General features: G+C 46.2%; 3 protein-coding genes across 7 annotated transcripts; 2 read left to right on the top strand and 1 right to left on the bottom strand.

Annotated features, from left to right (window-relative positions):
- Positions 1-142: 142 nt before the first annotated feature.
- Positions 143-11,700, top strand: LOC115651312 (olfactory receptor-like protein COR4). Its single transcript, XM_030562246.1, has 3 exons — positions 143-1,051; positions 6,874-6,895; positions 11,672-11,700. The coding sequence occupies exons 1-3, from the start codon at positions 143-145 to the stop codon at positions 11,698-11,700; spliced, it is 960 nt and encodes a 319-aa protein (XP_030418106.1).
- Positions 11,029-26,815, top strand: LOC115651090 (up-regulator of cell proliferation-like). 5 transcript variants are annotated; one of them, XM_030561972.1, is made up of 4 exons: positions 11,029-11,179; positions 12,178-12,223; positions 13,315-13,386; positions 21,384-26,815. In XM_030561972.1, exons 3-4 carry the CDS (start codon positions 13,326-13,328, stop codon positions 26,111-26,113), a joined length of 4,791 nt encoding a protein of 1,596 aa, XP_030417832.1. In that variant the 5' UTR covers positions 11,029-11,179; positions 12,178-12,223; positions 13,315-13,325; the 3' UTR covers positions 26,114-26,815. The 5 variants fall into 5 exon arrangements, with proteins under 5 accessions (XP_030417832.1, XP_030417831.1, XP_030417833.1 ...); XM_030561971.1 differs by lacking the exon at positions 12,178-12,223; XM_030561973.1 differs by lacking the exons at positions 12,178-12,223; positions 13,315-13,386 and having other exon boundaries at positions 11,030-11,179.
- On the bottom strand, positions 15,743-18,088 carry LOC115651092. The gene is made up of 2 exons (XM_030561975.1): positions 17,335-18,088; positions 15,743-16,057 (listed from the first exon to the last, which is right to left on the bottom strand). Exons 1-2 carry the CDS (start codon positions 17,814-17,816, stop codon positions 15,919-15,921), a joined length of 621 nt encoding a protein of 206 aa, XP_030417835.1. The 5' UTR covers positions 17,817-18,088; the 3' UTR covers positions 15,743-15,918.
- Positions 26,816-27,022: the final 207 nt, after the last annotated feature.

Raw genomic sequence — 27,022 nt, forward strand, 5'->3', positions numbered from 1 at the left:
CAGTTGTTCCAGGTTCCATTCCATGACTCAAAGGGTCTTTACGCATATGACCACAGTGCTTTATATTAGCATACACCATGTGCATAAGAACTAAAGCCTTTCTTTATGGTTGATCCCGCAGCTAGCACCCAAGGCTGAATGAATGGCTGGAGGAAATTGTACGGCAGTGACCGAGTTCATTCTCACAGGTGTGACAGATCATCCAGAGCTGCAGGTCCCCCTCTTTGTGGGGTTCCTAGTGATCTATGTTATCACCCTGGTGTGGAATCTGGGGATGACTGTTTTAATCAGGATCGACCCCCAACTTCACACCCCCATGTACTTCTTTCTCCAGAATTTGTCTCTCGTGGATGTCTGTTACTCCACAGTCATCACTCCCAAGATGCTGATGAGCTTCTTAGCCGAGAGGAAAGCTATTTCCTATACAGCTTGCATCATTCAATATTTTAGCTTCATATTGTTTGCCATCTCTGAGTGCCTTCTGCTGGCAGTAATGGCATATGACCGTTATGTAGCCATCTGTAACCCACTGCTGTATATGGTCATCATGTCGCCAAAGCATTGCCTGCTGCTGGTGGCTGGTTCATATCTATGGGCCTTCCTGAACTCCGTGATACACACGAGCGGTTTGTTAAGATTATCCTATTGCAACTCCAATATCCTGAATCATTTTTTCTGTGATGTCAACCCACTTCTAAAGCTCTCCTCTTCTGGCACCTCTGTCAATCAGCTGCTTGTTTTCCTCTTTGGCAGTCTGATTGAGGTGATCAGCATTGTGACCATCCTCATCTCATACATCTTCGTTATTGTGACTGTGCTGCAGATCCGCTCCACCGAGGGCAGGCGCAAAGCCTTCTACACCTGCACCTCCCACCTGATGGCTGTCTCCATGTTCCATGGGACAATTCTCTTCATGTATTTCCGACCCAGCGCCAGCTACTCGTTGGACACAGACAAAATGGCCTCCGTGTTCTACACAGTGGTGATCCCCATGCTGAACCCCCTCATCTACAGCTTGAGGAACAAGGATGTGAAGGACTCCCTGAGGAGAGCAATAGAGACAAAATTGAGGGCCCATTTTTCCCCAAAGGGTGTCAGAATAGGACAACCAAATCCTTCAATGACTTCTCTGCACACATAGAGCTTGTCTCCACTACAGGGTAGATCAATGCTGCGGTGATAAATCCACCGGGGGACAATTTAGCAGGTCTAGTGAAGACCCACTGGATCAACAGACTATCACTCTGGCATTGACTCCAGTACTCCACCAGAACAAGATGAGTAAGGGGATATGCAACTAACGTAACTCAAATTGTGAAGCTTAGATCGACCTGTCCCCGTAGCGTAGACCTGCCCATTGGCTCTGATTCAGAAAGTCCTTAGGCACATGTTTAAGTATCTCTCCCTTTGATTTCAATGGGGCTTAAGCACATATTGAAAGTTAAACATGTATTTAAGTGCTGCTTTGAAGAGAGATATGTTCCTGAATAGAGGCCTTATGTGCATAAAAAGGCCATGTCAGTTATTAAATGATGATTTGCTCCCCTGTGCCTATAATAAAATACTTTAAAATTGGTTTTTCAGTGTAAGATATAAGAGGGTGATTTAAATATTGTTTAGAATTACTGAATAAAAGAGGAAAGTTCACACTGCAACAATAGATTCATGAGGAATAACCAGGTCTGATTTCAATGTCCAAAAACATTGACAGATATTTATTCAATTAAATTTTGTGATTTTGCTTCAATCAGATCCACAGCCCAACTCATCTGTTTTGTTGGGAGACATTTGTGTGCATGATACAATATTCAAAGCTATGTTTGTTGAAAGAGAGAATGTCATGAATGCTCAGTCAGATATAATATTTCTTCAGTACTCACACCAAGTCTCCCACACAACTCTTTATGAGTTTAGGAGCCACACAATTAAAGAGCAGGTAGTTTAGGTGACCAAACATATACAGACACATTTTCAAGGATAGTTGTTGATTGTGAATGCCACTGTTATTGGGATCTCAATGTAAAAGACCTTGAGCCTTATTTTCTTAAGTGCTGGGTACTTACAGTTCTCGTTGACTTCAGCTGGAGTGGTGGAGTTTCTGGAAATCAGGACTGAGGGGACTGAAGCTGGGCACCCATAAACAGAGGCTACCAAAATCACTGGCCATTGCTGAATCTTTTGGGCATGGTGAATTGCAACAGTGAATTTCCAAAGCACCAGTCACCTCACAGTATGTCTACACTGCAATGTAAGCCCAGGGTTCGAACTCATGCTCAAGTTAAGTCCCCTTCCATCTACACACAAATTGCACTAACCCTTTACTGGTTTGTAGTGTAGATGCAGGCCCACTAGACTCCTGCTCTGGGAGTCAGCCAAAAGTATCCAAAAGACTGAGTTTCTTTGTCCTCTGGATGGTCAAGTGACCCCACACTACACCATGAACAAACAGCTAAAGTGGTCACATTTTGGGAGCATGCTAGGAGCTCTGGGATGTGGGTGGTTGAAATGGGGTCCACGTAATGCCATGTAGATGCTGGAGCCGCAGTTTGGGACCCAGGGTGCAGCAATCCCTAACCTGGGGTTACAAATGAGTGTAGATTCTCAAACCCCAGGTTATCAAACCCAGGGTCCGCTAACACGAGTTCTACTAGCCCAAGGATTACATTGCAGTCAAGACATGTCCTCAGAGAGTTAGTGAGTCACTGTGGTGTGGGTGTGTGTTCAGCACAATGGGGCTCTGGTCTCAGTTTGCACCTCCAGTCGTTACTGTTAAAGTAATAATAATATTGAACTACAGGCAAGTTTCAACCACATGCCAGGCTCCTTCTAGGATCCTTTGATTTTTTACATTTGACCCAGCAGAGCTCCCTCAGGAATGGAGAGATTGAAAAAGTCTGAGGGATCACAGCCTAATCCCTAGGCCCGCTGCCTTTCAGACACGTGACACTCAGTCAAACTTTTCTCTATTTTTTTTCATGCAATTTGCTCCCTCCTGCCACTGGCTGCTGCCATCCCCTTTTCTGCCCTCACCCAAACACAGAGGCGTTTTCATTTCACTCTCCTGCCCCCAACACAACTCAGACCCAGGGCAAGGGGAAAAGCAATGCTAAAGGCTGCGGATCCAGCTGCATGGCCTACAGAAGCAGTGGTATCCTAGAGCTGAGAACTGTGCAGGCAGAGGAAGGGGGCAACAAACAAAGCCACACCCAGCTATCAGCATCAGCCATCTTAGCAGAAAGCATCACCCAGCCCATCGCATAAGAACATAAGACTGGTCATACTGGGTCAGACCAATGGTCCATCTACCCCAGTGCCCTGTCTTCCACAATGGCCAGTGCCAGATGTTTCAGAGAGAATGAACAGAACAGGGCAATTATGAAGTGACCCACCCCCTGTCATCCACTCCCAGCTTCTGGCAGTCAGAAGTTTAGGGATACCCATAGCATGGGCATGTGTCCCTGACCATCTTGCCTAATTGCTATTGATGGACCAATCCTCTGGGAACTTAACTAGTTCTTTTTTGAACCCAATTATACTTTTGGCCTTCATAACATCCCCTGGGCAATCACTGTCCTCTGCACAGCTCTACTGCTGACAGCTGAAATTCTTCTTTAGCACATCAAATATTGGCTTTTGTTTTAGGAACTGAGTTCCAGACCCTAGGTTGTTGTATAGTTTTCTTGAAGTCACTTGAAGTCAATGGAGCTACAGGAATGACAGCAAATGAGGATCTGGCCCTGAAAATAATGAGTTCTGATACATCTTATTTTTATTAGTTAGTTTATCCAAGGGAAATTCAAGAAATGACTTAAACATGCTGTATACATGCCTGTGTGGGGCAAAGATTTCCAATAGGGTAAAAATCTTTAATTCTGCAGACAAAGGCATAAGAATCAGTGGTTGAAAGCTAAATAAACTTAGTCAAGATATGAGGTACACATTTTTCTTCGTGAGAGTAATTAATTATTTGAACAAGTTACCTATTACTGTGGAGGATGTTTCATCATGTAATGTCTTAATAACAAGGCAATATATCTTCCTAAATCATATGCTATCACTTCAATAGAATTCATGGACTCAACGGACAATTACTGGGTGAGAGTCTTGTGCCTGTGTTATGAAGGAAGTTCAATTAGATAAAGGTACTGGTCCTTTCAGCATGTTTAGGTCACTTTAAAAAATCTAGGGATCTATGAGTCTCTTTATGTCTTCCAAACACATCTTTATCTCTGACTTATGAGGATCTGTAACTATAACCCTGTTATCCCTGTTCCGAATCTGACGTTTATTTCAGCAGCTATTGGCATATTCCATAGAAGTGTGGAAGTGGAGTCACTGAGCCAAAGCCTGTGCTTACCAGCACGCCTAGAAATCTGGAAAAACTTCCTAGATTTCACTGGCTTAACGATGGCATAAGAGCCTGATCCAAAGGTGCTAAACTCAGTGGCAGTTGTCCAGTGACTTCAGACGGTGTGACCAGGGGGGATGAAGAAAATATCAGGACACATGGAGGGGGGGGGAGTCCCGCTGGTGGAGAAAAACAAACAAACAAACAAACAAACAGGAGTGCAAAATATTGGGACAAATTGTATCCCGACCAAACATCGGTCGGGATGCGGGACAAATGCCTAAATACCAGGACAGTCCCGATTTTATTGGGATGTCTGATCACCCTATCGCTTCTTGTCCTATACCAGCAAACCTCCCCCTATGCCAGGAGCAGCGGGGAGGCTAAAGCCGGGAACCCCAATACCTCGCCCTCTGAAGCTGGGAGTTGCACTGGAAGCGCCCCTGCCTTCATACAGTCCTTAGCTATCCCCTCCCTGCACCCTGGGCTACTCCCCACCCGGTCACAGCCCCTAGCTACCCCCCCCCCGCCCACACCCTGAGTGGTTTTCAAACTTTTTGAACTGAGTCCCCCCTTTGAGTTATATGTTTTGGTTGCATCCCCCCAGAGCCCAGACAGGCTGGGTGCCCTCCTGAGTGAGTCAGGGGGTGGAGGCGGCACACCCTCCCTGGACTCTACTGTGTGGAGCTGGATTGAGCCCCGCTAGGCCTCCCCCGCAAAAAAAAAAATAGAAGTAAAACTATGCCCATGCCCAAGTGTGTCTCCCCGGCCTGGAGCCTCGCGTTCCCCACCACCAGGCCCTGTTGTTTTTATAGGATGTTGAACAGGGCCTCAGCAAGAAAAAGGTGGAGAACCCCTGGATTAGATGATCTCTCGAGGTCCCTCCAGTCCTATGATTCCATGTGGAAAGGAACAATTGAAAACCGGTGACGCGGACATGGGCAAATCCACTAAACAGCTGTGCTTACGGATAGAGTACGGCAACTGCATGGCATGTGGCAATGAAAAGAAGAGGTTCCCCTGTGGGACAATAGAAGGACCCACTGCCCAACCCAGCCACACTCACAGCCCCACTGTCGAGAAGGGACACAGAGAGGGAGTGTCATGGGTTGGCGTCACTGCAGAGATTTTGAGCCATAAATGCCGTTCTTGGGGATTTCTATCCCTACATATTTCAATCTAATTTCCCCTGTAACTGTGGAAAATCCATTCTTTGGGTTGGGGTTTAGCTGCTTCACCTGGGGGTTGCTCCAGTGACTCCAGCGCTGGCCCTGCCTCTCCCACCACAGCAGCTACAACTTGTGCCCCATTGGGTCTCCACTCCCCAGTGAGAGCTCAGCGCTCCATGAAATTGTCTCACTGTTTAAAATGTGAATATATGCAACACCCAGACAAGTACATACAAAATGAGCATAATTAATAAATTGATTGGTTTAACTGATTGTATATGTTACATGCTGAATAAAAGAAAGCCAGGGAGTAAAATATTGGTGGTTGTTTCTTTGCTTCATCTCAGTGAGGTTTTTGTGTACAAGGATGTCCCACAATTCACTAAACCAGCTGTCCAGGTGATACTGGTGTTTCAGAGGCACAGTTTCTTTGTTCTTTCATATTTTTGTTCCATTTTCTTTCATAGATCTTTTCTGCTTCACTTAAATGGAGACAAAAGCTGAGACGGCATCCTCAGCACTGTCAAATTGCTTGAAAATTCCCGGTGCAGGAGCCAGTTAGAGCACAGAAGTTGTAGCAGCCATTTAGAATAAAGACATTTTGCATTTTCATTATATGGTAAAGAAATAAACATATAGTGATTATGTACATCCCTTGAGGAACACCACTAGTTACCCCTCTCCATTCTGAGAATTTACCATGAATTCCTACTCTTTGTTCCCTGTCATTTAACCAGTTCTAAATCCATGAAAGGACCTTCCCTTTTATCCCATGACAATTTCATTTACGTTAGAGCCTTTGGTGAGGGACCTTGTCAAAGGCTTTCTGGAAATCTAAGTACACTTATCCACTGGACCCCCCTTGTCCATGTTTGTTGACCCCTTCAAAGAACTCTAATAGATTAGTAAGACACGATTTTCCTTTACAGGAACCATGTTGACTTTTGCCTAGCAATTTATGTTCTTCTATGTGTCTGACAATTTTATTCTTTACTATTGTTTCAACTAATTTGCCCGGTATTGACATTAGATTTACTGGTCTGTAATTGCCAGGATCACCTCTAAGAGCCCTGTTTAAATATTAGCGTTACATTAGCTATCATCCAGTCATCTACAGAGGCTGATTTAAAGGACAGGTTACAAACCATAGTTAATAGTTCTGCAGTTTCACCCAGGAATTCTTTCAGAACTCTTGGGTGAATGCCATTGGGTTCCGGTGACTTGTTACTGTTAAGTTTATCAATTAATTCCAAAACCTCCTCTAGTGACACTTCAAACTGTGACAATTCCTCAGATTTGTCACCTACAAAGGACAGCTCAGGTTTGGGAATCTCCCTAACATCCTCAACCATGAAGATTGAATCAAAGAAGTCATTTAGTTACTCCACGATGACTTTATTGTCTTTAAGTCCTCCTTTTGTATCTTGATTGTCCAGGGGGACCACTGGTTCTTTAGCAGGCTTCCTGCTTCTGATGTACTTAAAAAATGTTTTGTTATTACCTTTTGAGTTTTTGGCTAGCTGTTCTTCAAACTCCTTTTTGGCTTTTCTTATTCCATTTTTACACTTACTTAGGCAGTATTTATGCCCCTTTCTATTTACCTCACTGGGATTTGACTTCCCCTTTTTAAAAGATGCCTTTTTATCTCTCACTGCTACTTTTATATGGTTGTTAAGCCATGGTGGCTCTTTTTTAGTTCTTTTATTGTGTTTTTTTAATTTGGGGTATACATTTAAGTTGGGCCTCTATTATGGTGTCTTTGAAAAGTGTCCATGCAGCTTGCAGGGATTTCACTCTAGTCACTGTACCTTTTAATTTCTTTTTAATTAACCTCCTCATTTTTATATAGTTCCCCTCTCTGAAATTAAATGCCACAATGCTGGGCTGTTGAGGTGTTCCTCCCACCACAGGAATGTTAAATGTTATTATATTATGGTCATTATTTCCAAGCGGTCCTGTTATAGTTACCTCTTGGACCAGATCCTGCGCTCCACTAAGGATTCAATCTAGAGTTGCCTCTCCCCTTGTGGGTTCCTGTACCAGCTGCTCCAAGAAGCAGTCGTTTAAGGTATCAAGAAATTTTGTCTCTGCATTTCGTCCTGAGGTGACATGTACCCAGTCAATATGGGGATAATGGAAATCTCCCACTATTATTGAGTTCTTTATTTTGATAGCTTCTCTAATCTCCCTTAGCATTTCATTGTCTCTATAACTGTCCTGGTCAGGAGGTCTATAATAGATCCCTACTGTTACATTCTTATTAGAGCATGAAATTCCTATCTATAGAAATTCTATGGAACATGTGGATTCATTTAAGATTTTTACTTCATTTGATTCTCCATTTTCTTTCACATATAGTGTCACCTACCCCATACAGGACCTGTTCTGTCCTTCCGATATATTTTGTACCCCAGAATGATTGTGTCCCTGTCATGCTATAATTCCCCACTCTGAACTTTAGTATCCAAAAGATGGGGTACCAGCCTGAATTCCTCTAAGCTCAACTACCAGCTTAGCACTTGTAGTGCTGCCACCAACCAGGAATTCCAGTGCCTGGTACACTCTGGTCCCCCCAAAACCTTGCCCAGGGACCCCCAAGACCCAGTCCCTCTGGATCTTAACACAAGGAAAGTAAACACTTTCCCTCACTGTTGTCTCTCGCAGACTTCCCCTCCCTGGGTTACCCTGGAAGATCACTGTGATTCAAACTCCTTGAATCTTGAAACAGAGAGGAAAATCCACCTTCCCCCCTCCTTCTCTCTCCCCCGCCCAGACTCTCCCTGAGAGAGAAAGTAATCCTAACACAGAGAGAAAATAACCTCTCTCTCCTCCTTCTCTCCTTTCTCCTCACCAATTCCCTGGTGGATCCAGACCCAGTCCTTTGGGGTCTCACCAGAATAAAAAAACAATCAAGTTCTTAAAGAAGAAAAGCTTTTAATAAAAGAAGGAAAAACAGTAAAAATTATCTTTGTAAATTTAAGACGGAATAGGTACAGGGTCTTTCAGCTATAGACACTGGAAATACCCTCCCAGCCTAAGTATACAAGTACAAATTAAAATCTTTTCAGGAAAATACCAATTTGAACTCCTCCAACCAAATACACATTTGAACTCCTTCCAACCACATACACATTTGCAAATAAAGAAAACAAACATAAGCTTAGCTCACCTTATCTATCCAGTACTCACTATTTTAAACTTATAAGAACCTGTATCAGAGAGATTGGAGAGAAACCTGGTTGCATGTCTGGTCCCTCTGAGCTCCCAGAGTGAACAACAACCAAACACTGACGGCACACACAAAAACTTCCCTCCCTCAAGATTTGAAAGTATCCTGTCCCCTGATTGGTCCTCTGGTCAGGTAACAGCCAGACTTACTGAACTTGTTAACCCTTTACAGTCAAAAGAGATATAAAGTACTTTTGTTCTATTAACTCCTACTATCTGTTTATGACAGTCCCAGTGATTGTCCCCACTTCACCAGGTTTTTGTGATACCTATTATATCAATATCCTTCTTTAAACACTAGGCACTCTAGTTACCCATCTTATTATTTAGGCTTCTAGCATTTGTGTCCAAGCACTTTAAAAACTTGTCTGTAATAGAACTCAGACTATGGCCTTGCAGGAAACAAAACTGACTACATTTTCTGATGGCCTTCTTTGCCTACCTCGAGAGCTACAGATTTTGAGTTCAAAGGGGGCCCCGCCAGAGCTCCCAATCCCAGAGCAGACACATCCTACACCAACATCATTTAAGGTTGATGCTGGCTGAAGGGAACAACCCCACAAACACTGAGTGAGTTCACCACCAATCCAATGAAGTCATTATCTGTGAGGGTATCATGAGCACAGTGCTCAGAAGATGGGGACGCTGTGAATAAATGGAGGCCAGCCACATCTGCAGGGGCCTGAGGTGCAGCCGCGTGTGTTGTATTAGATATGTTCATGAAGCCCAGGAGCCTCACACAGCTTTGGGACTGTGTGACTGGGTGAATTTTGAGGTCTGTCACGAGAGATTGACCAGGTTGGAATCTTGACTCTGGAAGGAATGTTCTGGCCTGGGTAGAATCCAACACTGCCCCCAGAGATGACCGTACTTGCCAATAGCGGAGGGGCAGAGTGAGGGCGGTGGCTTCAGCAGATGTTTTTGAGCATGCTCAGTCTTTGTGAGCATGCTCGGTACAAGCCAAGCAGCAAATCTGGGAGGGCACATGACCCTGCATGGCCCCCACCCACATATACACATTGCTTCTGAGAGACGGGGGAGGGGAGAGAGAGGGAGAGAGGAAAGGAGTCAGGACAGGGAAGGACCCTTTCCTCATTTACAACAATTGAATTGCCTTCGTTTCATTACAGTCTTGGGCCAGCTCTACACTACACTTGCTTCTGTATAAACTACGTCCCTCAGGGGCGTGAAAAATCCACACCCCTGAGCAACATAGTTATACCAACTTTAATGCCCCACTCCCATGTAGACAACGTTATGTCGGCAGGAGAGCTTCTCCCAACAACATAGCTACCACCTCTCGCAGAGGTGGGGTGACTAAGCAGACAGAAGAGCTCTCTCCCATCAGCTTAAAGCATCTTCTTCAGAGGCAGTACAGTGGCGCAGGTACCATCTGAGCCCAGGTAGTGTTTGTAGTGTAACCCTGCCCTTAATCAGTGCCAGGGACTTTCCCTGATCTCCACCAGCAACTGTGATTCCCAGAAATCATCTTGGAGGGACAAAAATAAAAAGTGAGAGAACAATGTCAGTGGTGCCCACAGTTAAACAAGTCAGTGGCAGAACCAGGATTAGGACCAAGGAATCTGAGATCCATTGGCTAACAACTAGACCCCACTCCCCTCCTGGAGCCAAAAATAGAACCCAGGGATCATGACTTTCATTCTCCACCACTGTTCTAAATTTCCTCTCAACGCTGGGAATGGGACCCACTAGGCCGAACTCTCAGCCACTCTGCTCTGATCACTAGACCCCACTCCTTTCCACAAGTCAGGAATAGAACTAGGAGTTCTAACTCCTATTTCCTCCTGCTGTAGTCACTAGGTATTACTTCCCTCCCAGAACTGGAAATAGAACCCACGAGTCCTGACAAGGAGGGAGGCTGACCCCTTGATAGCAGCCCTAGCCCCATAAACGAGCATGCCATGTCCCTGATTTTGGTCTCATCCACCCAACTTTGGGAATCATCACAGGAATGGGAGCCCTCCACCCCACTCTGACAGCAGGAGGGCAGTCACAGGGGAAGCAGCTAAGTAAGGATTACCTGGCTGTCTGGTAGGACAGACTGAATGGTAGCAAAGCAGGAAGCAGCTGCAGCCATCTCCCTGTACTGCTTTGAGATGAAAGACAGCCTGACACTGTACTGGACTCTGGTTGTGCCATGAAACTGAACTCAAATAATTTGCACCATAAGCTGGGCACACCCATGGTGCTGGGCATCAGCCCAAGTTCCAGTTAGGATGCAGGTATTGTTTGCTAATACTCTGCAGCTGTGTGGTGTCTGATAACTGCAAAGGAAAGGTTGTGACCCAACCTCCCTGAAATAGTTTTACTTTCAGATTCCTATTGACTCTTTATTTTTACAGCACAAGGCAAACCCAGCTGAACAGATACCTCTTTAGGAGCTGTGATCACTTTAGCTTCGAACAATAAAAGAGTAAGTACTATTAGCTATTTAAAAAGATTTTAAAACTTAAAATACAAATCTGTGGGACAAATCCTGAATTATCAGGAGGGGTTTGGTCTGGGCGTGGGAATGCTTCTCCAGGATCTGGGTGCAGAGCAGACTCTGTGACATAGGTTTCCATTTCCTTTATGGGTACATTATGGGGCGAGCCACCTTGGCAATATAATCTCTGAATCCCAAGGAAGTGGGGTTGGGAATTGCAGCTCCTCCACCCTTGACAACCAGCAGTAAGACCACCCCCAAAATGAACACAGCCTGACACCGCATTAACTTTCACAGGAGCCTTTGATTTTTCACATTCCCTTTGATTTTAATACAATGTTGGCAATCCTAAAAAATGAGGGTGGGGCTTAATGGGTGGGGAAATTCCATCATTCATAGCCGAAATTTACAGAGACAGAGGTGAGATGGATTGCTGAAGGAAGGGACTCTCTGCATGCAGATCTCCCCATTCTCGCTTAGAAAAGGAACAGCTGTCTCAGCAGTCTTGACCCCACCCCCATCAGGACATGCTGGTATCTAACTAGCAAAACACAGGTAAAAAGATGGGTAAAAGGAGGACAGAGCCACAGCAGGTTTGAAACAGTGAGGCAGGAAGGTGTGGATGATCCAGAGCTGCAGTGCAGTTTTGGCAGCCATATTAGAGTCAACCCTGTCTCAACCCCATGGGAAACACCCAGTTTTCCCGAACCTCAGTGCAGTTGCTATAGCTAATTTCCAGTAGTTATTACAGAACTATTTTTCTGGCAGGGAGACTTGCAAAAGCCTAGGATGTTTGCGTACTGCCTGTCCGCCAAGTGTTTATCCAGTCCTAATTTTCTATGACCCAGGTGATGGGGCTCCCAACCTTCCCCCTGGGAAGATATTCCACGGCCTCGTAGGGCTCACTTTCAGGATGTTTTTCTGGATATCACGCCTAAACTTTTCTTTCCTTAAATTTAATCCTGTTCCTCTGAGATATTTCTCAGGGCTCTAAAGGAGACACCAGAGAAGAAGTGGAGGAGGGGACAGAAGGTGAGCCACCAGAGGAATGGTGTAGGGAAAAGGGAGCAGCAGCATTCACCAATGGATGGGGAAAAGGGGCAGGATGAGAGGATGGGCTGTGGAAATAAGACATGAGTAGCTTGCTTTCCCCCATACTCTGTCCCTTGGTAGAGCTCTCCATATGGCTATTCTCAGGGCAGGTACAAGCACTTCCTGGGCCATCTACAGACTCATCTGACTGAAGCCTTCCACCTCTGATTAGTGAGACTGGTTCAGGGAGTGCAGTGAGTAAGACTCGCTAGGGATATTACACAGAACTGTAATATCTGCTGCAGAGTGCTCAGGTCTCTAGTCACTCCCTCCATATATAGTCTGCTCATGTTTGGAACAGCCTTCAGAGAGATTCAATTAAGGATCCTATGTCTGAGTTGGCCATGAATGTAAATCCCTTGCATGGTCACAGATCCGAGACTTTCTTTTAACTGCACTTAACTTACCAGGCCTAATAAAAACTAACTTTGAGTGCAAAGATCAAAATTTAAAAATCAAACTCCACAATTAAAATGTAATACCTTGTGACACCTTCACAAAAGAAAAAGGTAGAAATCAAGTTAATTTCTGGCCTTACAGATCACCTATCTTTCTTGAAAGAAAACCCAATGAAAAATTCTGGAACCTCTGTACAGAATTAAAACATTTAATCTACATTATGTAACAACAAACCGCATTTTGACTTCCTGTTTACTGTGGTTAGAATTTCCTGCACAGTGTTTGAATTTTCATTGGCTTTATTTTTACCATCAAGAAAGCTTCTGGGGCATCTTCATCATTTTGAAAGGAGATTATTGTGACATTTGGTCACAAGCTGAGGTGGTTGAAAAGTTTTGGATTTTTTTTAAGCAGAATTTTTTTATTGTTTCTTTAAGCAATCAAACACAGCAAGCAGCAAATATTTGCCCACACACTTTTGAAACCCCAAACCACATTCAGGTTTTGGCATACTAATTTCAGCTTTTCAATTAAAAAAAGACACAACAAATTTTGAAGGAAATACAGGAATACAGGAACATCAAAAAAGTCTTTAAGGATCTAAGAAGGTTTTAATGTGGTCTCCTTTCTAGGATCTTCAAGTATGGAGAATGAACCCAAGAATTTAGAAGGCACTGTGTCCTCAGAAAAAGAAAATGCTGAAGGTACTATCTACTCCTTAATATGTTACTACAATTCTGTACCAGATAATGCTGGCCCAACCCAGTGTGATGGCTTCCCCCTCCCAGGGTGCCCCCTGGAACTGGGGTACCACTGAGCCCCCTGACCTCTCACACCAGGGCTGCCCAGAGAGGGAAGCAAGTGGGGCAATTTGCCCGAGGCCCCGGGCTTCGCAGGGTCCCCCACGAGAATGGCCGAGGCTCCCTCCCCAGCCCGACTCCGCCTCCACCCCTCTCCCGGAGCCTCATGGCATCCAGGAGCGCCCCTGAACAGTGCCGCAGCAGTGGCTCTGGCGGGGACGGAGTTCCCTCCGCTCGGCCTGGATCTCGCAGCCCCACCCCCTGACCACGCGGACTCTGAGCAGGGGAGAAGCTCAGGAAGCCCTGCCAGAGCCACGCTGCAGCTGTTCAGGGGCGCTGCTGGATGCGGTGAGCTGAGGCTCCAGGTGAAGGGGGGAGCCAGGGGTAAGAGGCCGGGGCTGGGGGGGTTGGATAAGGAGCAGGGAGTCCTGGGGGCAGAGGTTGGGGGGGGTCAGGGGACAGGGAATGGGGAGGTTGGACTGTGGGCATTCCGGGGGTCTGTCAGGACTCAGCAGGGGGAAGGGGGTGGATAGGGGTCGGGGCAGTCAGGGGACAGGGAGCAGGGGTGGGGTCCTGGAGTGCTGGTTGGGGGGGGTCTCTGAGGGAGGGTGAGGGGACAAGGAACAGGATGGGTTAGGGGATTCTGAGGGGGGCAGGCAGTCGGGGGGCAGGAAGTGGTGGGGGTCAGATAGGGGGCAGGACCAGGCTGTTTGGGAGGCACAGCCTTCCCTACCCTAAAGCTCATTCAGCAATTTGAGGCTTGCAGAAGAGCCAAGCTGTTAGCTTTTCCATTAGATAAATGCATGGAGGTTAAGTTCATTAATGGCTATTAGCCAGGATGGGTAAGGAATGGTGACCCTAGCCTCTGCTTATCAGAGGGTGGAGATGATGGCAGGAGAGAGATCACTTGATCATTACCTGTTAGATTCAATCCCTCTGGGGCACCTGGCATTGACCATTGTCAGTAGACAGGATACTGGGCTGGATGGATCTTTGGTCTGACCCAGTATGGCCATTCTTATGTTCTAAGCTAAATGATTCCAAAGTTATGGAGACAGATACGAGTTAAGGAAGCCAGCAGAGTATCAGAAACCTGGAAAAATATCTGACTGGATGGGCTCAGACATTTGGTCACAAGCTGAGGTGGTTGAAAAGTTTTGGATTTTTTTAAGCAGACTTTTTTTATTGTTTCTTTAAGCAATCAAACACAGCAAGCAGCAAATATTTGCCCACACACTTTTGAAACCCCAAACCATATTCAGGTTTTGGCAGACTAATTTCAGCTTTTCAATTAAAAAAAGACAACAAATTTTGAAGGAAAGCAGACATTGCCCATGATTTTTTCTGCTTTTTAAAATCCGCTAGTTTTCAATCCAAAAAAACTTTTGACGGAACATATTTGTTCAACCCTTTTAATGAGCTTTAGTGCCTTTTAGCACTAGCTGATGCTGAGAACCAGTGATACCTTGTAAAGAAGTTTTCTCAAAACTGGGTTTGTGCTGAGGTGCGGAAGGTTTATTTTTCCCAGGGCTGCTCGTGGGTGGAGGGGGGGAGCAAGTGGGGAAATTTGTCCCCGGGCCCCGCAGGGGCCCCCACAAGAATATTGTATTGTATAGTATTGCAATTTTTTTTATGGAAGGGGCCCTGGAATTCCTTTGCCCCAGGCCCCCTGAATCCTCTTGGCAGCCCTACCTCACACTGAACTCCTGTGACCAGCTGCAAAGCCCTCCAACCTGCACTTTCCCCAGCATACATACAGGTAGGGACACATCTAGCTGCAGTTACATTCAGGCTCTCTGACCAGCCTCTGTATAGAAAGGCTACAGTTAGGGCAACTCCCATCACCTTAGGCATGCACCCCCTCGGGAGTATAAACCCAAAATTTTACTGTCCTGTGCTGCACAGGGAACTGTACAGAGTACGCTGATAAAATTCTACCCTTCCCTCAATGTGGAGAGGAATATGCAAAAGCCTTTTTCCCCTGAGCTAAGATTCCCATACACTTCACTCCAACTTACTGGTTTAAATAAAGCAAAAACAGGTTTATTAACCACAAAAGATAGCTTTTAAGTGATCATAAGGGATAGCAAACAGATCAAAGCTGATTACCTAGCAAATAAACTAAACACACAAACTAAACTTATTATACTAAATATACTGGATATGAATTAGCAGATTCTCACCCTGAGAGATGATACAAGCAGGCTGCAGATTCTTAAGGCGCAAGCTGCACTTGCTTTACAGCTTATAATCCCCCAGATGTTTCATACACAGGCTAGAAATCCCTTTAGCCTGGGTTCTGCACTTCCCCTAGTTCAGTCTTTGTTCCTTGGGTGTTTCCAGGACTCTTCTTGGGTGGGGAGTGAAGAACCCTTATGATGTCACTCCCCATCTTATATAGCTTTTTCATATGGCAGGACAGTGGCTGATTTAGAGTTAGTGGGGCCCTGTGCTCAGCTTCATTTTTGGGTCCCCCCCTAGGGACCCAGCCAAGAAAAAAGAACACTCTCTTATCTCCTCCACCACACACACACACAGAGCTCTGTTGTTCATTCTTTTGTTCTGCATTGTCCTCCTATAAGAAATAGGAAGAAAATGAAAATAAATTGAGGTACATTGATTTTTTTGTAGTCTAACTTATTTTTTCCACAGACTACTTGAAAATTGCTAAGGGTCTCAGCAGATCACTTAATGATCTTTCCAGATACTGTTTGTAAAGTTAGATAACCATTGTAAAGTGATTTGGATAAGAGCGCTTATTAAAAAAATGTAAAAAACATTAGGGTGCGGGGTCTGGCTAGGAGTTAGCATGTGGGGGGGGTCAGGGCTGGGGGTGCAGGGTCTGGAAGGGAGTAAGGGTGCAGGAGCAGGCTGGGGGTTGGAGTGCAGGGCCTAGTCAGGAGTTAGGATATGGGATGGGGCTCAGAGCTGGGGAAGGGAGTTGGGGTGTGGAGTGGTTACGTAAGGCAGCTCCTGTTTGGTGCTCAGGGTGGGGGCTGGGAATGTGGGGAGGTGCAGGAGTCAGGTCTGGGGTTGTGTGTGGGGGTGCAGAAGTCAGGGAGGGCAGGGGGCTGGGATACAGGAGTCAGGGAGGGCAGGGGCTGTGTCAGGGGTGCAGGAGTCAAGGCTGTGTGTGTGCGAGGGGGTGCAGGAGTCAGAAAGGGCAGGGGGCTGGGTGTGTGTGAAGGGGGTGCAGAAGTCGGGGCTGGGGTTGTGGAGCTGGGGGGTATGTGTAGGGTGAGTGCGGGGGCCCTGCCTCTGCTCCACCCTGCCCGGATTCCACCCCTTTCCCAAGGCCCTTCCCCATCCCTGCTCCACCTCTGCCCTGCCCCTATCCCTGCCCCCGAGCACGCTGCAGCCCTGCTCCTCCTCCTCCTTCCCAGAGCATTCTGAGCGCTGGCAAACAGCTGTTTGGTGGCAGGGGAAGTGCTGGGAGGCTGGAGGAGGAGCAGGGACATGGCGTGCTCGGGGAGGGGTAGCTCGACTGCCACTGGGGATGGGCAGAGCCTGAAGCAGGAGCCCAGGAGCCAGCAGAATCAAGCCTCTGCGCCTGCAGCTGCCCAGGCCTGGGGCCCCCTGTCGTTGGGGGGTCCCGTCCCAGGGCACCCTTTGTTTTATGGTAAATCCGCCTCTGGGCAAGGGGCAAGGGCACAGCAGGGCATGGTGGGGGGAGGATTGGTCCCCAGCTGGAGCAAGGCAGGGGCCAGGGGGTAAAGCACAGTGGGGAGGGAGCTGGGGTTGGTCCCTGGAGCAAGAGAGAGGCCGTGGGTAAACTGCAAGCACAGCAGAGCTAGGGAGGAGGTAAACAGGACCCCCCCCACACACCCCTATCCACATAGAGTGAGTCCCTACCTTCTCCCTGGTCCTAGCCCCTCACCCTTCCTCTGTTTCAGAGCAGCTGAGCGGCAAGCAGGGACTCCATCCTCTCCGCTCCACTCCACTCGGGGCAGCTGGTTGACAGTCCCTGGCTTCGGGCTTCCTGGGCCCAGGGGAGCCGGAGGTGGCAGACCATCCGTCACCGGCCCATGTGGGGTGGAGACGAAAGGAGCCCTTAGCCTGCCATCTGATAGGAGGAGCGAGGGAGTGGAAGCGGGCAGGGGGAGAAGCCCAGGGTCCAGGTCGTTGTGGGAGGAGAGGGCTGGAGAGGAGAGCCAGCACTGCAGCTGCTGAGTTGTAGCAGAAGTGGAGTGCCCGGCCGAGGGGGCCCCTGCTGTGCCTGGGTCTGGCACCATGGCACCTTTGGGACCATTATAAATCCAGTCCTGCCCTCCCCGCCGCCCAGTGGCAGCAGGCAGACTGCTGCCTGTGTTCCTAGTGCGGCAGAACAGGAGCATTGCAACGATTTCCTCTTTGTTCCCCCAAGGGAGCAGCACACTCAGCTGTCAGATACTTCCTGGAGCTTTGTAAGGGGAGAGGCGCATGCCCGCAGGGCAACAGAGATCAAAACACTGAGCACAGCCATCAGGACAGGCATTGTGGGATACTGGCGGAAGCCAGTTCTGTCCGCAGAACAAACCGCAGTGTCTACACTGACTCTTTGTCAACAATAAAGGGAGGGGAAAGAAAAAAAAATCTCTCTTGGGGAAGGAAGTTTTTTCTTGCTGAAACCAGGCGTTTTCCTGACAAAAGTCCCATTGCAGTGTGTACGCTCTCACTGTTTTGTTGCCAAAAGGCAGTTTTTGGTAACAAAACTTGGTAATGTAGACAAGGCCTGAGACTCGCTGCGGTGAAGTATCACAGAACTGTAGCAGCTGGAGGAGGATCCCAGAAGCGGAGGTGGATTTGATCTTTCCAGTGCTGCTGGGAGCGCGTCAGCCGGGGGCTCCTAGCTGCAAGTCATGATCAGTAGCAGATTAACACATGGGCCCATGGGGCCCATGCCCAGAGGCCCTGGACAATTTAAAAAATGGGTGCCCTGGGGCCTGGCAGGAGCTGCAGATGGAGCAGCAGCCCCAAGCCTGGGGATTCTCAGCTAGACATTGCCCCACCTTTCTAGCCTGTGGAGCCTGATCTGGGAGCATTCTCAGAGCATGCCTGCCACCTGAAGTCTTGCACAAAAGACAGCCCAGGGCAACCAGATCGGTAATCTTTTGAGTTGGATGGAATATGTGTGTCCCAGACTACTCAATAGCCTTTCGGTTAGGGCAGTCGCCTGTGATGTGGGAGGCTTGTTTTCAAAAACCCAGTCTGGCTGATTTGGAGCAGGGACTTGAACTTGGGTCTCCTACACTCCAGCAGTCCAGCAGACTATTGGCTATAATGGGGTGGGGTCTCTCAGCTCTCAAGGGATGACCTAATTTAGGGGCCTAACTCCAGGGGAGGGTTTACAGCTGAGCAGATATAGGCGTCTCTCTCTGGTCCAGAGTTAAGTATCTAATTACCTTTGTGGGGCAGGGCTTAGGCCCCACCCTTTTCAACAGCATTTCATTTTGGCTCCCTGCTCAGCATGCTGGCTTCTGTGAATCCCATTCCTAGGTGTCTACTCTCCCCATGCATTATAAAGGGAGCCTGGGAACCTAGCTCAGGGCGGAGGAGTCCAGTGGACGGCAGGACACCTAAAAATTCTGTGTTGCAATGCTGAGTGTTACAATGTCTACGTCCTTTTGTGCATTTAGCCCCCCACTGTCTGTAGCTGGAGTGGCCATCAGAGATATACCATTAAGGACTCTCTGCCACTGCAGACCACAGATCCCCTGCATACTTACAGAGCTGAGGCTCCCCACTGACACTCCTCTGACTAATTGCATCTTAACCTGACTCTGAAGTTTCAGACCTACCAAAAAGTAACAGTGAGTGCAAAGACCAGCAACCTAAAAATCAAAATCCAACAATAAAATATTATTCCATGTGACACCTTCTCTAAAAAAAACAGATAATAATCAAGTTAATTTCTGGCCTTACTGGTCACCCACTTGCCTTGAGAGAAAACCCAGTTAACAATGTGAGAATCTCTCTACAATTTTACCCCTTCTCCTTGCACCCCTGCCCCCACATTCACTTCCTGATTGGATTGATGTCCCAATAAAATCAACTAACCAACTAATCAATTTGGGGCTTTTCCTCTCCTTCAATAAATATGTTCCTCTCCTCTCAGTAGTTCAGGTTTAAAACAAATATAAGGAAGTTTAATAGGCAGCAGGTTTAAAACAAATACAAGGAAGTTCTTCACGCAGCGCACAGTCAACTTGTGGAACTCCTTGCCTGAGGAGGTTGTGAACGCTAGGACTATAAAGCGTTTAAAAGAGAACTAAATAAATTCATGGAGGTTAAGTCCATTAATGGCTATTAGCCAAGATGGGTAAGGAATGGTGTCCCTAGCCTCTGTTTGTCAGAGGATGGAGATGGATGGCAGGAGAGAGATCATTTGATCATTGCCTGTTAGGTTCACTCACTCTGGGGCACCTGGCACTGGCCACTGTTGGAAGACAGGATACTGGGCTAGATGGACCTTTAGTTTCACCCAGTATGGCTGTTCTTATGTTATGTTCCTAATGCTGCAACTCCTATCAGTGTTCCTCTGCTCCGAGTGAAAATGAACAGACAGTTACCACTCTGCTTCCTCACTCCCTACTCTCACCTGGGAAAAATAAAGAACTGAGAAATCCCGGTGCCCTGCTCCCCACCTCCCTGTCACAGGCCTCCCTACCACTCTTTTCACTGCTCACTCGCTTCACTGTGCCATGGGCCTACTACTGCTTCCTGTCACAGGTCCCTACCAGGAAAGTGACACCTTAGACAATTCCTCCTTCACTCTATCTCGTCTTCCTCCAATCTGGGCCCTGCATGCTGCTCCTGAGGTGGGGATGGAGCTTTGCATTCACATTCTAGGATTAGTCTGATTCTGTGCCAAGAGGATTGAAAAGGCAGCCAGTCTGCACGTTCTGACCTCAGCAACGCGCTGTACTTTCAATGGAGAGAGGAGCTCTTTTCGGGGCTGACTACATTGGCGCTCACAGTGTGATGTCCAGCTTGGGCAGACATACCCACGCTAGCTGTGATCAAGTGAGCACGATAAAGGTAGACGCTAGCTGCGGTGGTGTGGGCTAGCTGCCTAGGATCTCAGATGGGATTGTACTCAGGCATCCGACAAACCACACCACAGTGGCTACACTCATATTTTTATCATACTAGATTGAACAATGCTAGCGTGTCCTATGTCTACTCAAGCTTGAAATTACAGCCTGCCAGCTCCAGTCTACATGTACCCATAAGGGCTGAGGGCAACCAGCCCCACCAGCACCTCCCTCCACAGACTGCTGCTATAAAGAAGGTGGGAGCACTGCCAGACTCTCCTTCCTCCCCTTCCCCACTGTTCCCTCATATGCCTGCTGGAGAGAAGAGAGGAAAGAAAAGTATATGCTGTAAAGCAGTGGTTCTAACCGGGGGTCCAGGACCCCCTAGGGGGCCTTAAGCAGGTTTCAGGGGGGCCTCCAAGCAGGACCAGCACTAGACTCACTGGGGTCTAGGGAAGAAAGCTGAAGCCCAGAACCCTGAGCCCTGCCACCCAGGGCTGAAGCTGGAGCCTGAGCAATGTAACTTCGTGGCGGTTCCCATGGTGTGGGGCCCCAGGCAACTGCCCTGCTTACTACTCCCTAATGCCGCCCCAGCTTTTATACACAGAAAACCAGTAATTGTGGCACAGGCGGGCCATGGTGTTTTAATAGCATGTTGAGGGGGGCCTCAGAAAGAAAATGGTTGAGAACACCTGCGGTAAAGGTTAGTTAAAGAAATAGAAGAGGGGGATTAGCTTTAAGTCCATTAGCCTCTAATTACTAGCCACAAATTGGATTTTTCTTTTACATTATGAAGATTTTACATCATTAACTCCATCTCTAAAAGGTGTTCTCTCTGGGAATATCTAACTTCAGAAAGCCATGAGAACCCTATTTTTTTTTTTACAGAGAAAAATAAAGCTTTTCAAGGACTCCTTTCTAAGCTAAACCTGCAGGAATACCAAAGCACGAAGCTCAGGCTGCAAGATGTCCTGGAAATTGGCTCAGAAAGTACAGAAAACTGGACTCCTCAGATGTTGGGGGATTTACCGTGGCACTTCCTGAGGAAACTCATGGCTCTGAATGGGACAGCCAGAAACACAAGCCTTGGACACAGAGCATGTGATGATGAAGGCAGCAGCGAGGAGGCACAGATTGCCGGTGAAGATGTTTTTAGTTTTAATGACACTGACATCAGAGAATCTCTACATCCCCTCGATGTTCTCTGTGCCGTTCTGCTTTGCTCAGACAGTTTCCTGCAGCAGGAGATCCTGTCCAGAATGTCCATGTGCCAGTTTGCCCTCCCTCTGCTGCTACCCGCCCTCGACATCCCCAAGTGCACCCTAATGCTGTGGGCCATGAGGGACATTGTGAGGAAGTGGAGGCCGCACTCCCTGGCAGAGAGCAGAGGGTTCAGAGAAGAGAGCCTGGTGCTCACATCAATGCCAACCATTTCCTTTGTGCAGCTGGGGAGCTGCAGCTTCTCCAAGTCCAAACTCCTCAATGATGTTCTCAGTCCTTCCCAGCAGCACCACGATTTCTTCATCCATCGGGACATGGAGTCTGGGAATGTCCCTCGGGAAATTGCAGATGGGCTGGTCGAGATTTCCTGGTATTTCCCTGGAGGGAGGGAGAATTTGGATCTTTTCCCAGAGCCCGTCGCAGTTACAAACCTGCGCGGAGACATTGAGTCGCACTGGCTGCAGTTCAGTTTTTTAACAGTGGTCTCCTCAGCAGTGTTCATAGTTACTGAGAGCATGAGTGAGAGGCAATACACACTGTTATCATTTCTGCAGGGATCAGCCACTAAATACTACTTCATCCTCAATTGCAAGAATGGAAATTCCAAGGAAACATTAGAATTCCTTAATAAGTTGGCTCCAGTGCTGAATCTGAGCAAATCACAGCTACTGGTGAAAGACAGCAACACAAATAATGCAGGATTTGTGCAAAAATTGAAATCTGCCATAAAAAGTATAACAAGTTCAACTCCCAAGAGAATGAATTTGGAAGCCATGGCTGTGACCGCACGTGAACTAGGAATCCAGGTAGATGAGGACCGAAAGGAATGTCAGAGTGCAAGCAAGCGGGCTAGAGAAATCACTGTGGAAATAAAAGATTTGGCAAAGTGCAAGAGGGAAATGTTGAGACTGCAGGGGGATCTCTGGGAAAAATTGGCTAAAGTGGAAAAAGAACTGTGCAGAATGAGAAGGCAAGGGGAAACTGCCACCGAAGACTATAAATGTCAGCTGAGAGAGAAACAGTTGGATTTACGTAGACAGCAGAATCAATGTGACCTTACTGATGGATTGATTAAATTTATTAATGGAATAGGACAATTGCCTTCAATAGAGAAACATTACTTTCTGAAATGGATGAAGTTTAGCCTGGATCACATTGCTCGAGAGAATCTTTTTAAACTACGGGATCGATATAAAGGGAAAAGTAAAATGGCAGGAGATGACCCACAAGCACTAGCCATGCTGGATAAATTAATATCTACCACTTCCTTAGGGACTGAGCATTTCATGCGTGAGCTGGGGCAGTTTTATGAAGCTGAATGCTCAATGGTTAAAGAAGCAGATAAGGCTGAATGCCAAAGACAATTCATCTATCTCCCAGGCATAGCAGCTGACCTGATGCTGGAAGGGTTTCCTATGGAACTGCTAGATGGAGATTCATCCAACATCCCACTGCAGTGGGTGACAGACGTTCTGACTGAGCTCCATGCCAAGCTGGGGGGAAGGTCCAGATTGCTGGTTCTAACGGTGCTGGGAGTGCAGAGCACTGGGAAATCCACCCTCCTCAACACCATGTTTGGCCTGCAGTTGGCAGTGAGCAATGGCCGATGTACACGAGGAGCCTTCATGATGCTCATTAAAGTGGCAGAGAACTTTCAGCAGGAGCTGGGCTGTGATTTCATCCTGGTGATAGACACAGAAGGCTTGAAAGCCCCTGAACTGGCCTTGCTGGAGGATAGTTATCAACATGACAATGAGCTGGCCACACTGGTGATTGGGTTAAGTGACATAGCCATCATTAACATGGCCATGGAGAACGCCACCGAAATGAAGGACGTTCTGCAAATTGTGGTCCATGCCTTTCTCAGAATGGAGGAAATTGGGCAAAAACCCAACTGCCAATTTGTGCATCAGAATGTCAGTGATGTGTCTGCACATGACCAAAACATGAGGGACAGGAAACATCTCTTGGAGCAGCTGAATGAAATGACCAAAGCTGCAGCTCGGATGGAAAAGCAATGTAAAAAAGTGAATTTTTCATGTATTATGGATTATGATGCAGAGAAACACAATTGGTACATCCCTGGGCTGTGGCATGGAGTCCCTCCCATGGCTCCAGTGAACATGGGATACAGTGAGAGTGTGTGTGAGTTAAAGAAATACCTGATTGATTTTATAAAGAAACGGTCACGTGATAGAGCCCCTAAGGACATTCCCCAGTTTGTCAAATGGGTGGAGAGCCTGTGGAATGCTGTCAAACACGAGAACTTCATCTTCAGTTTCAGAAACAGCCTTGTAGCTGAAGCCTATAACCAGCTGTCTATGAAGTATTCTGAGTGGGAATGGCATTTCCGCAAAGAGATATATCTCTGGGTATCTGAAAAGGAAACTGTCATTCAGAATCAGACATCAGAAAAACTACAGGCTGATGCCTTATCCATGCTGGAAAATGAGGCACAGGAAAAACTGCAGCATGAGAAACAAAAAGTTTTGGATAATTTACAAGATTATTTTGAAAGTGGAGTTTCGAATCTGCACCTGATAGAAAAGTACAGAGAAGATTTTATCAGGAGTGCAACCTGCCTCAGAAATGAACTTGAGAGCTACTCCGAGAACAAGTGCGAGGAAGCAATTCGAATTCGAAAAGGCCAGCTCATGGCAGAAAACATCCAGACCTCATACATGCAGATAATTGAAGGGAAAGTTGACAGGGTCTTGGATGAATGTAGGAACAAAAAACATAAACTAGAGCATGAGGAACTGAAATTAGAATTTGAAAACATGTGGAGAGAAACACTGTCAGAGTTGAAGTTCAGCAGTTTACAGAAACGTGAAATTTATCGAGAGATGGAGTCCCAGTTGAGAAAGGACCTGGCAAATCGAGGGAGTGCCGTCAGGCAGAAGCTACAGGAGTCAGGTAGTTTGTTGTTTCATGGAATTAAGAATTTCAAAATGAAAAAGGAGTATCTAGATTCAGCATGGATCAAAACTATGAAAAAACTCTTGTTCATAGAGGAATGTGAAACAGCTGTTCACATAGAAGAACTTGCTAAATCCTTAATAGATGAGGGTAAAAGATACACTGAAGAAAAGGTAAATTCCAGAGTGGACTACGATGAAATCTATTGCAGAGAATTGCTGAACATAATCAACAAGAGACTCCAAGACGAGGACGTTAAAAAACTTGGCACTACTGCTTGCTTTGAAGTTGACCTGAAAATTCATATTTTGGGGGAGGCAGCTTGGAGATTTCAGAAGATGCATAAAGATTTTATCAAACAAAATGATCCTCAGTGTCGTCTAGAGAAGCTGAAACCTCAGTATTTCTCCACTTTTACTGACCTGTATTTGGAAAAAGATGAGAACCAAACAAGGGCCAGGGATTTCTGTGATCAATGTCTCAAACCTGCCTTGGTAGTTTATATCAACAAAAGACTAGGAATAGAGATAGTAGATGACATTCTCAACAAGGCAGAGTCCATAGAATATGGCAATCGGACCTTCTTCCAGTTCACTGTACAGAAAAAGCTTCTGGAGGAGATGAACTTTGATAACTATGTGAAATATATTAAAAACTATGACAATTTTGTCAAAACCTGGATTCAGAGACGTATGGTGGATCATTATAGGGAGACTAAGTGTTTGGGAGAGTTGGAGAAAAATATTCTTTCTACAATAGTAAAGAAAGTGAGGGAAGTTCTGGAAGGCTCCAAAAATGAAAAAAACACCACGGTCTTGGCATTTTTAAACAACTTTTGTGAAGCGCTGCAGCAGGACCTAGTCATTTCCAAGGACAATTTACTTGGGATACAGTTTAAAAACACAGCAAAAACAGGCCAGTTTTGTGCTAATATTCAAACCTTTCTTCTGGATCTGGAACAAGAAATCTTATCCCAATTTGGTGGTTTGGATGTTCACACCAAACTCTCCAATCTGCCATTAAAACCCCAGGATGAAATTTTTAAGCGAGTGTTTGGCTGTGGGAAGCAGTGTCCATTCTGTAAAGTCCCCTGTGAAGCAGGAGGCAGTGACCACAAGGAGCATTTTGCATCTGTGCATCGGCCACAAGGATTATGCAGTTACAGGTATCTTGATACACAAAAACTTGTTTATGATATATGCTCATCTGAAGTGGTTTCTGAGAACTCATTCCAAAATTCAGACACAAAAGGGAAACTTCATCCCTACAAAGATTATCGTGTCTATTACCCAGACTGGCGCATTCAGCCAGATCCGAGCATTGAGGCTTCTGATTACTGGAAGTTTGTTTTTCAGAAGTTCAATCACCAGTTAGCTAAAAGTTATAATGCTAACCCAGCAGATCTCCCAAGAAACTGGGGAAAAATAACTGAAACACGGGCACTGGAGGGCCTAAAACAAGCCTTTAACATGAAATAAAAACATGGTGAGAGCCTGTTGAAATGCAATGTACATATGTTTAAGTATTTGAAAACTTTCATTAATTTTAAAAAATGGCACATTTAAAAAATACAATACAGAATATTTTTAGTCTCAGAACCTCATGTTCGCTTCACAGCTTCTATGTGGAACTGAGAAGTTTCTGACTTTTCATGTCACATGACAACTTATGATACAATTACAGATTGACTGCTGTACAATTATACAAGAACTGCCACACTTGACCAGAGCAGAGAGAACCATTTAGTCTGCTATCCTGTCTCCGAGAGTGGCCAATACGAGATATTCCATAAGAAGGTTCAAGGAACCCTGAATGGACAATTGTGGAACAACAGAAGTTTCTTCCTAATTAGATTTCAAGGCCAACAGCAACCACAGTAGTCATCCATTGGTCTGGCTTTCAGCATAAAACCTAGCCAGAGAATTCTGTCCAATAATTCCTGCTGTGGGGGAAATTATTCATCCATAGTTGGTAAGAAGCAGCTCATTATCAACCAAGTAATTTATGGTTGAACTAAGAAGAGCAGATATTTTAGAAGGAAATCCAATTGCAATTTAAAGACCCCAAATAATGATGAATTTACCAGTTCAATTCAGAAGCTGTTCCAGGTCAGTTACCCTGACTGTAAAAGCTGAATTTTATTTTCAATTAAAAATAAATTTAACTTCAATTTCCAAACATTGGATCTTGTTCTACATTTGTTTGCTAGGATCAAGAGCCCTCTACTAGCTGTTATTTTTTTCCTTAGTAGTTACAGATCATGATTAATCTTCTCTTTGCTAAGTAAATGCATTGAGCTCCAAGTCTCTTAGTAAAAAGCAGATTTTTTCAAACCTTGAATCATTCTTGCAGATCTTCTCTGAAACCTCTCCAATTTTCCAAACACG

This window comes from Gopherus evgoodei, chromosome 4, assembly GCF_007399415.2.
Source record: "Gopherus evgoodei ecotype Sinaloan lineage chromosome 4, rGopEvg1_v1.p, whole genome shotgun sequence".
NCBI classification, from domain to species: domain Eukaryota; kingdom Metazoa; phylum Chordata; order Testudines; family Testudinidae; genus Gopherus; species Gopherus evgoodei.

What these genes read in the sequence shown, in the direction of transcription:
- LOC115651312 (XM_030562246.1), top strand. Translation starts at nt 143, where the DNA reads ATGGCTGGAGGAAATTGTACGGCAGTGACCGAGTTCATTCTCACAGGT. An exon ending in TGAAGGACTCCCTGAGGAGA is followed by an intron (nt 1,052 to 6,873) that starts GCAATAGAGACA and finishes TCAACCATGAAG; the next exon opens with ATTGAATCAAAGAAGTCATT. An exon ending in TGAATCAAAGAAGTCATTTA is followed by an intron (nt 6,896 to 11,671) that starts GTTACTCCACGA and finishes ATTCTCGCTTAG; the next exon opens with AAAAGGAACAGCTGTCTCAG.
- LOC115651090 (XM_030561970.1), top strand. Translation starts at nt 13,593, where the DNA reads ATGGCCGAGGCTCCCTCCCCAGCCCGACTCCGCCTCCACCCCTCTCCC. An exon ending in GGTGAAGGGGGGAGCCAGGG is followed by an intron (nt 13,867 to 21,383) that starts GTAAGAGGCCGG and finishes TTTTTTTTACAG; the next exon opens with AGAAAAATAAAGCTTTTCAA.
- LOC115651092 (XM_030561975.1), bottom strand. Translation starts at nt 17,816, where the DNA reads ATGCTCCTGTTCTGCCGCACTAGGAACACAGGCAGCAGTCTGCCTGCT. An exon ending in GGGCTAGGACCAGGGAGAAG is followed by an intron (nt 16,058 to 17,334) that starts GTAGGGACTCAC and finishes TATTTCTTATAG; the next exon opens with GAGGACAATGCAGAACAAAA.